Raw genomic sequence first — 12,493 nt, forward strand, 5'->3', positions numbered from 1 at the left:
CTGGGCGACAGAGTGAGACTCTGTCTCAAAAAAAAAAAAAAAAAAAAAGTTAATTCCCTCCTTCTTTGCTGGGTTTCAGGAATTCATCTGGGTCATTTAGGGGAAATTTCTGCCTGTTCCATGGTGATTTTAATCACTAAATATCAACTAAAAATCAACATCCCTAAAAATGTGGTTACATAATAACAGAACTCACAGAAAATGAGAAAGAGTAGCTTAGGTAGGTCGTGACGTATAGCAACAAGGAGTCAGGCAGTCCTAGAGCCAAATCACTTGATTTTAATGAGCTTGAGTTGACCTCATCTATAAAGAGAAAATCATGCCTGGTTGATAAGATTAGTGATAGTGCAGCAAAGAGCTTATCAGTGCATTGCCTGGCACTGAATGGAGGCCCAAAAAAACTGTAACTGTTGGTATCTCTCAGCCAGAAGGAAAATAGAAGGCGGAATTTCTGGCCTGATTTGGAGAGGTAGGGAGGGGGCAGAGGACACCCTTGTCTATGTAAACTGAGTGGGCAGTCCAGGAAGAGAAGGTCTCGTCATCTTTGTGGGGGCCCAGCATAATCAGGGTGCTCTTATTGTTTTGAACAGACACTAAATGACAGGGCTCTCATATAACTCTGAGCTCTTGAAAGGGTCTGGATCCTTAGGTCTTTCTGACTCTGAAAGCTGTAGAAGTGGGAGAGAACCTTAGCTTTTCTCTCAAAGTCCTGGTGACGTCCCGGCAGATAGATGTAGGGTGTTGCATTCTCCTAAAGGTGGGGCATTGTGATGCTGGGGCACTGGTGGGAAGTCAGGATTTAGTAGACATTCAGCCGTATTTTTGTTTTTGTTTTGAAACAGAATCTCGCTCTGTAGCCCAGTCTGGAGTGCAATGGTGTGATCTCAGCTCACTGCAACCTCTGCCTTCTGGGTTCAATCAATTCTCCTGCCTCAGCCTCCTGAGTAGCTGGGGTTACAGGCGCCCGCCACTATGCCCAGCTCATTTTTGTATTTTTAGTAGAGACAGTTTCACCATGTTGGTCAGGCTAGTCTTGAACTCCGCACCTCAGGTGATCCACCCCCCCTCGGCCTCCCAAAGTGCTGGGATTATAGGCATGAGCCACCGTGCCTGGCCAACATTCAGCTGTTAATCCTGGCTTTAGGTAAATGACTCAACTGTTCTGGGCCTCTTTTTTTTTTTTTCTTTCTAACAAAATGAAAGATTTCCTCAGCATTTGCAGACTCTAGTGTAAATGAGTGAAGTAGGCAAGGAGGAAGAAACATGAGAACAAGAATGAGGATAAGTGACATCTGACCCCTGGCCTCTCCCATTCTGCTGGGGAGAATGGTAGAGACTGTGCAAACACAGAATGCATTTTCTATCTAAAAGGGAACTGCTGCAGAGCTGAAAATCTGGATTTGTCTGTGAAATATCCCAAAACTTAGATGCAGATTTTAAAAAAACACTGCATGTGACTAACAAAACATTATTTGGGCAAAGTTGGTGGGTGGGCCACCAATTTGCAACCTCTGGCCTGTGATTTCCAGCTAACCATAAAAATTCTATGATGGGCCGGACGCGGTGGCTCACACCTGTAATCCCAGCACTTTGGGAGGCCGAGGCCGGCGGATCACGAGGTCAGGAGATCCTGGAGACCATCCTAGCTAATACGGTGAAGCCCCGTCTCTACTAAAAAATAGAAAAAATTCGCCGGGCGTGGTGGCAGGCACCTGTAGTCCCAGCTACTTGGGAGGCTGAGGCAGGAGAATGGTGTGAACTCGGGCGGCGGAGCTTGCAGTGAGCCGAGATCGTGCCACTGCACTCTAGCCTGGGCGACACAGCGGGACTCTGTCTCAACGACAACAACAACAACAACAAAATTGTATGATGATTTGATCAGCTGTGGTACCATATCTCTGTCAAGGAAGAACAAAGATAACTCATTCTTCCAAAAGGGCTCTGTGTATAATTATTAGTACCACCTGGAAGCCTTAATTAAAATATTTTGTAATATGTTTTCCTCTTAGTTGTGTTTCTAAAGCATTTAATATATTCTATCATTTGATAACCACAACAATGGTTATGATAAATATTATTCCTCTTTTCATTTTATACATGAGACGGTTTAGGCCTAGAGAGGTCTGATGGTTGCCAAAGGTCGCTCAGGTGGTTTGTGAGAGATGAAGGGTTATACCACAAGCCTTCTGGCTCCAGACTTCATGGACCCCTTGTTCTGTCTCTACAAAGGCATGCACTTTTACCTGTTCCATCTGCCCAGAATGACTTCTCCCAGCTTCATGTTCCTGATTCCTTTTCTTAGTTTATTATTTTTTATTTTTTTCGAGACAGGGTCTCTCTTACCCAGCCTGGAGTACAGTAGTGTGATTATAGCTCACTTCAGCCTCCAACTCCTGGGCTCAAGAGATTCTCCTACCTTGGCCTGTTGAGCAGCTATGTGCTACCACACCTGGCTATTTTTTTTTTTTTCTTCCATTTTTAGTAGAGACAGGATCTCACTGTGTTCCCCAGGCTGGTCTTGAACTCCTGGGCTCAAGTGACCCTCCTGCCTTGGCCTCCCAAAGTGCTGGGATTACAGGTGTGAGTTCCCAGATCTGGCCCCCAGCTCCTGTTCACCCTCCAGGTTGCCGTTTGAGTGTCTCCCTGCCTCCTCCTCTGGAGACCTCCCTGCCCACTCCGTTTCCAGCAGGTCCCCTGCTGTGCGCTGCCTCAGCTCCCTTGATCTTCTTTGTGCCACTCACCACCACTTGTAATTACTCTGTTTTATGTATTTTTTTTGTCATTCCCCCTACTAGCATGTAAGTGCCATGAGGGTGGGGACCCACGTGTGTTTTGCTGACACTTTATCTTTGGTTTCTAGCCAGGGAAGGGCTGGCTTATAAGTAGGTGCTCAATAAATTCCTGGAGTCAGTTTGTATCTGTGTTGGGGGAGGGCGTTGCTGGCGGAGACGCTCATATTCAGATTTGGACTGCGGAAGGCCTGGGGAGGACCTGCAAGTCTGACTGTAATTTGGCACATTAGCTTTTCTCACGGCACCCCCATTCTGCTTTGGGCTCCCCATGTTTCCTAAACGTTCTGTTCCCCATTGACTGTTGCTGCCGCTCTCCCCAGGTACCCAAAGGTGGGGGCCTACCCATGACCACTGAAGTTCTCAAGAGCTTAGCAGCTCCTCCAGCCCTGGAGAAGAAGCCACAGGTGGCCTACAAGACAGAGATCATCGGAGGGGTGGTGGTCCACACACCCATCAGCCAGGTGAGGGGCCTGACTGGGGCTGCGGGGGGAGTGGGGGTGTAGAAGTGTCCATGGTGTGCCTGTGATGTGCTTGGAGCACTGTACTGGGGAAAAGGAGGGTGGGAGTTGGAGGGGAGCTGGTGCCAGTGGAGCCATCAGGGAAGTACAGGGCATGTTACAGCCCCATTCATGGGTGTTAGTGACAGCATTGCAGAAGTGCAGGCCACTGCATCTTGAAGCCGAATGGCCTGTGCAGCTCTCTGCTGGACACAGGAGACACGGAAGATGAGGGTTTGTGAAACCCGTAGGAAATGGGATAGAGGAAGGCAAACAAGGCTGGAAACCAGCCCGGTGTCCCTCCTGGTTCACATTCTCTGTCGTTCCCTTTCTCCTGGGTCGGCCCAACCTCCCTGATGCTGGTTCTGTGAAAGTACCCGGTAAAGTGCATGACAGAGCAAAGGAAAGGTTTATTTTCCTGTTTTAATTATTTATATTTATGTAAGTTTTTTTTTTTTTCTGAGATGGGGTGTCACTCTGTCACCCAGGCTGAAGTGCAGATACACATAATCACGACTCACTGCAGCCTGCGCCTCCTAGGCTCGTGCAATCCTCCTACCTCAGCCTTCCCAGGCTCAAGTGATCCTGCCGCCTCATCTGGGGCTACAGGCATGAGCCCCCGTGCCTGGCTAATGTTTTTTTATTTTTTGGTGGAGATGGGGTTTTGCCATGTTGTTATTTAATTTTTTAGACAGGGTCTCACTCTGTTGCCCAGACTGAAGTGCAGTGGTGCAATCATGGCTCACTGCAGCATCAGACTCCTGGGCTCAAGCCATCCCCCCATCTCTGCTTCCTGAGTAGCTGGGACTACACACCTGGGTAATTCTTTTTTTTTAATTTTTAAATTTTAAAATGAAAATTAAACAAAAATTTTAAAACAGTTTTTAATTTTTTTGCAGAGACTGGGTCTCACTGTGTTGCCCAGGCTGGTCTAGAACTCCTGGGCCCAAGCGATCCTCCTGCCTTGGCCTCCCAAAGTGTTGGGATCACAGGCATGAGCCACTGTGCCCACCATTTATTTCTTCTTTGACTTAGGGCAAAGAGGCCAGAGATTCAGGCAGGGGGAGGCGGATGGGGCTATGGCTGCATAGAGGCAGGGAGGCGCTGATCCTGACACTGTTTCCTTGCAGAACGGTGGGGATGGGCAGGAAGGGAGTGAGCCTGGGTCCCACGCCATCCTTCGAAGGTCTCAGAGTTACATCCCCACGTCAGGCTGCCGTGCTTCCACCGGGCCTCCCCTCATTAAGAGTGGTTACTGCGTGAAGCAAGGGAACGTGGTGAGTGTCAGCATAGGGGCTAAACTGGGGTTCTGGTGACTCCTCAGAACCAGTAGCTGTAGACATAGCAGAGGTGAGAGGAGATTGACAGGAGGTGCCTCAGTCCTCCATGGAGCCTCCACCTTTGAGGGTTGACCATTGGCTGACCATTGGGGTCTGACCATTGGCTCCCGCCTGTCAGAGGTGTCAAGCCTGATATGAAGAAGCCCTTTCCCCTGCTGAATGTGGGGGCCGGATTTCTAGGGGGCTGGGTCTCTGGGAGCTTAGCATGAGAACACCCTCCACAATGCTGGGCACCTCTTGCTAATGTTCTGCCTTTTATTTTGTTATTACAGCGGAAGAGCTGGAAACGTCGCTTCTTTGCACTTGATGACTTTACCATCTGCTACTTCAAGTGTGAGCAGGTTTGTAGTAGCTTTGCTGCCCTTCTGAGAGGTCATGGAAACTAAGAGGTGCACAGATGCACACCCACAGGAGAGTGTGCATGAGTGGAGATGTGGGCACACAAAGACTTCAAAGGCACCTCTGTCTTATCTCCATCCATTCTGTGCACACATCTTTACAGTGACAGTAAAGTGTCCTCTCAGCAGTGAGTTGCTGTGTGGTCAGAATCACAGCTACACAGCATCTTCTTAGGTTTGTTTTGTCTTTTTTCTTGTTTTTGGAGACATGGTCTTTCTCTGTCACCTGTCACCCAGGCTGGAGCACAGTGGTGGATTTTTTGTAGAGACAGGGTTTCACGATGTTGCCCAGGCTGGTCTTGAACTCCTGGCCTCAATCCGTCCTCCAGCCTTGGCCTTCCAAAGTCCTGGTAGTACAGGCAGCAGCCACTCTGCCCAGCCAGATTTTTTTTTCTCTTGCTGATTATTTTGAGACCGGGTTATTTGTCAACCTGATTTTAGCCAACCATCTCTGAGAAAGGGGTATTTGTCAGCTGGTCTTGGTCATGATATGTCGCAGGCAGCCTCACTTACCTGTCTTTCTGTTCTTTCCACCAGGACCGAGAACCACTGCGCACTATATTTCTTAAGGATGTTCTCAAGACCCATGAATGTCTAGTCAAGTCTGGGTAATTGTGTCTGTTTTTTCTCTTCTGATCCAAACCTCCATTTGTCCTCTTAAATCTCCCTTTACCACCCTTCAGAGACTCTATGCAAGAGTCATGAGCTTCCAAGAGCCAGGCAGAGGAGCCTAACACCTTGTGACTGACTCACTGCATCCAAGCTAACCCGGGGAGAAGACCGCCCTGGGCACATTTGCCCTCTTCCTATACCTTACTCTGGCTCCTAAGCAGATAGGCCCATATAATAGTTTCTGGTGGGCAAAAAGAAAGCATATAGAAACAAAGAGTGGGGCTCCAAAGCTTCTCAGGTATTAGGATTAAGTGCTCAATTCCTAGCGGAACTCAGGCTAAGAGGAGAGACCAGACCTCTAGGTCATTCACCTCAGTGCTTCTGGTCAGATCACTGTACCAGTGCCTCTTCCCTGACCTTCTTATGCCTTTTCTCCTCCTTTTGACCCTGATGTCCCATTAACACAGGTGATTCATAGCATCTCTGTGTTACTCCCACTGGGAAAGAAGAACAGGTATTTTAAAGGGATTCCTCTGTCCTCTAGGAAATAGTTACCTTCCAGGTGTCGCATTACATAGGATGAGTTTGGGACTTGGCAAGGGATCTCCCAGGTCCAACGCCAAATACAGATGCCTATAGAACTAATCTTTAGAGACCCCAAGGGTATTGGGGCACCCAGAAACCCTCTTTCTGGCCACCAATCTGCAGTCTTTAGAGACTGGGTGTTTGTGTCCCTCCATCTCACGGCTTGTGCAAGCAGAACCCTCAGATATCATCAGGAAAGCTGTTCACAGCAGGCCGACTCTTCTCCCATGAAGGCACAAACAGTCTTGCATGAAAACAACGTGCTGTGTGACCCAAGGAGGCAGAGACAGAAGCATTCTCCTAAGTCTTGCAAATGGCAGTTGCAGAGTACAGAAGACTGGGGAGGTTCCCAGTGACTATTTATAATTCAGGAAAGTAGCTCTACATGGAAATTCCAGAAGTATGGCTCCAAGAAGTAGGCAGAGGAAAGATTGGGCATGATGAGATCCTTGATTGTACCTGACCGTGGAGGGCCCTTGCAGATGTGAGACCACCTGGGCACACGGGGGAAGCTTAGAGAACCATAAGAAACTTAGGGTTAAATCCTAAAAGTGCCTTGAACTTTCCCTAATTCTCTGACTCTGCCAGAGTCACACTAAACTGAGTTAAAGCAGTCAGGGACTAGCAGGGAAGGAGGTCCTTGGGGCTCCGCAGCTTCCATGCCTGTTAAACTGCTTGGCTTCCCTGGAACCCAGTCCAGGGGTTTAGGACATCTTGATAATTAATGAATATTTGTCCAGGTGAATTGAATTGAGTTGAAAGGCTCCATGTAGCCTGGTGCTGTTTTAAAAAAAAATATATATATCTTTTTAGGCCAGGCCTTGTGGCTCACAGCCACCATCCCAGCACTTTGGGAGGCCCAGGTGGGTGGATCATCTGAGGCCAGGAGATCGAGACAAGCCTGGCCAACATAGCAAAACCTCGTCTCTACTAAAAATACAAAAAGCCAGCCAGTTGTGGTGGTGGACGCCTGTCATCCCGGCTACTCGGGAAGCTGAGGCAGGAGAATCGCTTGAACCTGAGAGGCAGAGGTTGCAGTGAGCCGAGATCGTACCATTGCACTCCAGCCCGGGCAACAAGAGTGAAACTCTATCTCAAAAAAAATATATATATACACACACACACACACACACACATATATACATACACATACACACACATATTTTAAATTTCTGAAAATTTCAGTAGTTTTTGGGGAACAGGTGGTGTTTGGTTGCATGGAAAAGTTCTTCAGTGGTGATTTCTGAGATTGTGGTGCACCCGTCCACAGCAGTGTCCCCGGTGCCCAATGCATAGTCTTTTATCCCTCGCCCCCTCCCGCCGTTCCCACCCTGAGAAGTAGATGTGAAAGGAGTGGGGATTTCCCACCTGCTTTTCTTTCACCTCCTGGGTAGTTGTTTATGTAACTTTACTGGCTATGCATGAGTAGAATTTGAAAGGTTAAGACATTTTAGCCAGAAAGAAGCATTTTTTATTCAGAAACTCAGAAAGTAATCATAGTTGGTGAAATGTGCTTCAAGTGACTATTCTGTGACACACATTATGCCGGATGCCTTCTGTACTTTATAACTAACTGGTCTTTGTAGTGACCAGCCTGATCAAGGGGGTCCGCTCATTTATCTCTGTTTTATACTTGGGGTCACAAAGGCTCCCCAAGGTTTTTACAACATTTTCAAACATCTCTTCCCTACGTGTAGTCAGGATTCACTCAAGGTCTGTCTGGCCCCTGTCCTGTTGTTCTTGCTCATGGCTCTCTGGTCTCATGCACTCCTTTGCCCAGGTACCTGTGGCACTGGCCGAACCCCTGCCATTTTCTTGCAGGCTTTCTCATTCATGAAGCCGACCCCACCTGTGATCAGTCCTTTCCAAATCTTGGCATGTAACACACAATCTAGCATCTGATGCTACAGTTTTGCTTCCTTATGTTCTTTTTTTTTTTTTTTTTTTTTTTTTTTTGAGATAAAGTCTTGCTCTGTCCCCCAGGCTGGAGTGCAGTGGTGCAATCTCAGTTCACTGCAGCCTCTGCCTCCCAGGCTCTGGTGATCCTCCTCACCTCAGCCTCCTAAGTAGTTGGGACTATAGATGTGTGCCACCACACCCAACTCAGTTTTGTATTTTTTTTGTAGAGACAAGGTTCACCATGTTGCCCAGGCTGGCCTAGAACTCAAGTGATTTGCCCACGTTGGCCTCCCAAATGCTGGGATTACAGGCGTAAGCCACCACACCTGGCCCTTATGTTCTTTCATTGGGTAGGAATTAGATCTTTTACTCCTTATGTACTCCCCACAGTGGCTGGGGACATATGTGGCAGGCATTTAACAATGGGAAATAACTTGGGCTGCTTTGAGGTTTGTCACTGAGCATCAGCTACTCCCTGCCCTCTTCCTTGCAGAAGTCAGGATTTCTTTTCCAAAACCCACACCCAGCAGTGTCCCCTGAAGGAGTGCTCTGAAGTCATCTCCTCTCCCCTTGCTTTCCTCCTCCTTAGCTCTTTGTCTCCTGGGCCCCACACAGTGAGGCAAGGAGCAGGAGCTGAGTGAAGTTGATGGGGCTGCAGTGTGGATGGAGGAGACAGTATAGGGAGTGGAGAGTTGGCTTCCTTAGGAGAGGCCAATGGCAGTGGAGTAATTAAAAGCACAAGCTCACCGGGTTCGGTGGCTCATGCCTGTAATCCCAGGACTTTGGGAAGCTGAGGCAGGCAGATTGCTTGAACTCAGGAGTTCAAGACCAGCCTGAGCAACATGGAAACACCATGTCTCTATGACAAACACAAAAATTAGCCAGGAGTGGTGGCATGTGCCTGTAGTCCCAGTGAGCCATGATTGCACCGCTGTACTCCAGCCTGGGCAACAGAGCGAGACTCTGTCTCAAAAAAATAAATAAATAAATAAAGCAGAGACTCTGGAGTCAGACCTGGGTTCCAAATCTCTGGTAACTTGGAGGAGTCATTTAAGCTCTGACTCTGAGTGTGGGTCTGGGTTTCCTTATCTGTAAAATGGGGGAAGTCTTAAGTGCCCCCCAGGGCTGTTGTGGAGATTAGATGAAATAATCTGCAAAAAAGCACCCGAAACAGTACTTCCCACAAAGCACCTCATACACCTTAGAGGGAAGGAGGGAGGCAGGAAAGAAGGAAACTGTAGGAGATGGTGGTGGGGGGGTTGGATATTAGGCAGGAGGTTTTGGAGGGAAAGGAGCTTGTTAGAACTGCTGGTGGGAGAGGGGCCTGGGGAGGGTCCATCTGGATGGCAAAGCCTCCTGAGACCCTCTGGGAAATGAAGCTAGAGGCAACCCCTGGAGTGTTTTTCAAGGCAGGAGCTGAAGGAAGAATGGCTTGGAACCACCCCCCACCCATCTTCCTTTTTTATGGTAGAGGGCACTGGGGTCTTAACAGGACATATCGAGTCCTCTGTGTGTATGTCAGCAAGCCATAACATTCTTTCTCTTTCTCTGTCTAGTGATCTCCTAATGAGGGACAACCTGTTTGAAATAATAACAAGCTCCAGGACCTTCTACGTACAGGTAAAATGCTCCCTTCCAGAAGACTCCAGCGTTCCGTTTCTGTGAATGGTGCACTCATAGGCCCTGTCCTTTCCTTCGCTTTCTCTTTTCATTTGCTTGAAGTTTCTAGGCAGTATATTTAGCCCCTGAGAGTCAGTCTGAGTCCCATTTCATCCTAAACAGGATGTTTGCCAAAAACTTCCCAACCATAAAATAATGAAAGCGGGTTGCGCCGCTCTACTGAGGAATGTGAGTGTGTACCAGTTGCTCTCAGCTGCTGGGCTCCAGCTAAGCAGAGAAAAGGAGAACTGGTCAGTGATTTCACTTCTCCTTTGGAGGGTATTTATAAGTCTCGTCTGTGTGTGGACATCACTGTGTGCGGAAGGACAAAAGCACAGAGGGCCCTGTGCAGGCACCAGGTGCAGAGCCAGCTGCACAGAGGAAGCCATTGTTCAGGCTCTGATGGTTCACTTATCAGGAGCTTCTCCCCTCCACCCACAGCTCTGGAGTTCTCCCAACTCCTTCTAAAGTCATAGGAACTAGAAAGGCAGATTTCCAAGGAGGGACTAACTAGACTTTCAGGGCCAAGTCCTAACCCAGCCTGCCTAGCAGTACACAGAGAGTGCCTTGATTCACAGCCTCGTGGTGATGCTGGACTTTTAGTATTAAAACTGACATTTAAGGCTAGGCGTGGTGACTCAACACCTGGAATCCCAGCACTTTGGGAGCCTGAGGTGGGCGGATCACTTGAGGTCAGGAGTTTGAGACCAGCCTGGTCAACATGATGAAACCCTGTCCTTACTAAAAATACAAAAAAAATAGCTGGACGTGGTGGCTTCTGTATTCCCATCTACTCAGGAGGCTGAGGCAGGAGAACTGCTTGAACCCGGGAGGCAGAGATTGCAGTGAGCCGAGATCATACCACTGCACTCCAGCCTGGGTGACAGAGTGAGACTGTCTCAAAAAAAAGAAAAAAAGAACAGAAATAAAACACTGACAAGTAAGCAGGTTGGTTTTAGGTGGGGTTTCCCAACTAAAGCTTTTCGAGCTCCCGCCGCCCTTTCTTCTCTGCTGCGAGTGTCGCTCCCTGTTACGCAGCCTCCCTTCCCTGAGGGGCTGGTCCCCTTTCCCATTTCTTGGGCAGCAATTCCTGTCACGATTCCTTCCTCCCGAGCCCGGCAGGCGTTTGAGTGACTTAGTCCTCTCGGAGCTACATCCATTTGGACAAGCACATGCCATCCAGGAGGAGACAGCAGAGTGGGGGCCTGGGAGCGAACTGGAGCTGTGGAAAGGGCTGCCATGGGCATCAGAGCGACTAATTCACCAGCACCACTGCCACTCAGGGACAAGGTTTAACCTGTAGATGCACCACAAGTTTGTAGTTCTGACATTCAACAGATATTTGTAGAGCATCCTCAGAGGGCTGGGCATTTTTGTCTCAGGCGGGGGACACCAGGTTAAACAGAACAGATCCTGAACCTGAGAGAGAGAGAGAGAGAGAAAGAGAGAGAGAGAGAGAGAGCTCATCAAGTCCATAGGCAGTTAAACTGTGGCATGGTGCAGGGGAGGGAGTGTTGGGGGAGATGGAGCACAAGGGAGTTTGCAGACAGTGAAACGATTCTGTATGACACTGTAATGGTGGGCGTGTGATGAAGAACTGTACAGCACAAAGAGTTGATCTAATGTATGCAAATTGAGAAAAAAATTTAGGAGGTCAAGTGACCCCAGCAGGAAATGCAGAATGTGACAGTAATGGAAATGTATTACAGGTCCTCCCTGAAGCAGGTAGGGGAATACAAAATAAAAAAGGTGTGATAAGTTCTTCTGCCATTAGACTGAAACGTGAACCATAAGCAGGGCTCCTCACTCAGTCTTAGGCAGTCGGGGAGGGTTCCTGAAGAAAGATACAGCTAAGCTCAGTCTGTTGGGGGGAAAAGTGGCCCAGGCAAAGGAAATAGCAGGTATTTTTTTAAAGCCTGGTAATAAAAGGAGCATAGGGCAAAAAGGAGGCTGGACAGTTAGGCACGGAGGACCCTCATATGCCTTACTGAAGAGCTTGTATTTTATCGTTAGAATTAATGCCCTTAGAGGCCGGGCGCGGTGGCTCATGCCTGTAATCCCAGCACTTTGGGAGGCCCAGGCGGGTGGATCATGAGGTCAACAGATCAAGACCATCCTGGCCAACATGGTGAAACCCCTTCTCTATTAAAAATATAAAAATTAGCTGGGCGTGGTGGCGGGTGCCTATATTCCCAGCTACTCGGGAGGCTGAGGCAGGAGAATCGCTTGAACCCGGGAGGCGGAGGTTGCAGTGAGCCGAGATCACACCATTGCACTCCAGCCTGGGCGACACAGTGAGACGCTGTCTTAAAAAAAAAAAAAAAAAAAAAGAATTAATGCCCTTAGAGGTTAAACAGAGGGTGTGATCTGACCTGCCTTGCCATTAAAAAATATCGCTTGGGCAAGTTATTTAACTTCCAGAGCCTCTTTTCCTCATCTGTGAAACGGAGATGATGATCTTCAACCCCAGCCCTTTTAATGACACGCTGTCAAGGATTGCCTGGCCCTGTGCAGTGTGGGGGACAGAGGAAAAAAGGCTAAGATAGGATGAGAGAGAACAGTTTGAAGGCTTTTGTTAATAATTTAGTGAGGGATAAAGGAAGCCTGAATGAGGGTAGATGGAGAAAAGTGGAAAATTTGAGAGATGTTAAAAAGGTATATTTTCTGGCACTTGAGAGTCGGTTGGATGAAGGGAGAGAGGACAGGTGAGG

General features: G+C 48.3%; 1 protein-coding gene across 17 annotated transcripts in view; it reads left to right on the forward strand.

The window, feature by feature from the left end:
- The window catches only part of PLEKHA2 (pleckstrin homology domain containing A2), a 92,155-nt gene that overhangs the window by 65,804 nt on the left and 13,858 nt on the right, over positions 1-12,493 (forward strand). For 13 of the 17 annotated variants that reach the window (XM_077943517.1, XM_077943515.1, XM_077943514.1 and 10 more), the window contains 5 exons: positions 3,113-3,253; positions 4,420-4,566; positions 4,902-4,970; positions 5,565-5,635; positions 9,680-9,743. In XM_077943517.1, coding sequence (XP_077799643.1) covers positions 3,113-3,253; positions 4,420-4,566; positions 4,902-4,970; positions 5,565-5,635; positions 9,680-9,743 — 492 coding nt within the window. The remainder of the gene's footprint in view (positions 1-3,112; positions 3,254-4,419; positions 4,567-4,901; positions 4,971-5,564; positions 5,636-9,679; positions 9,744-12,493) is intronic. The other 4 variants (XM_077943523.1, XM_077943522.1, XM_077943519.1 and 1 more) reach the window with 1 other exon arrangement.

The sequence above is a fragment of the Macaca mulatta genome, chromosome 8 (assembly GCF_049350105.2).
Source record: "Macaca mulatta isolate MMU2019108-1 chromosome 8, T2T-MMU8v2.0, whole genome shotgun sequence".
In the NCBI taxonomy this organism is placed as follows: domain Eukaryota; kingdom Metazoa; phylum Chordata; class Mammalia; order Primates; family Cercopithecidae; genus Macaca; species Macaca mulatta.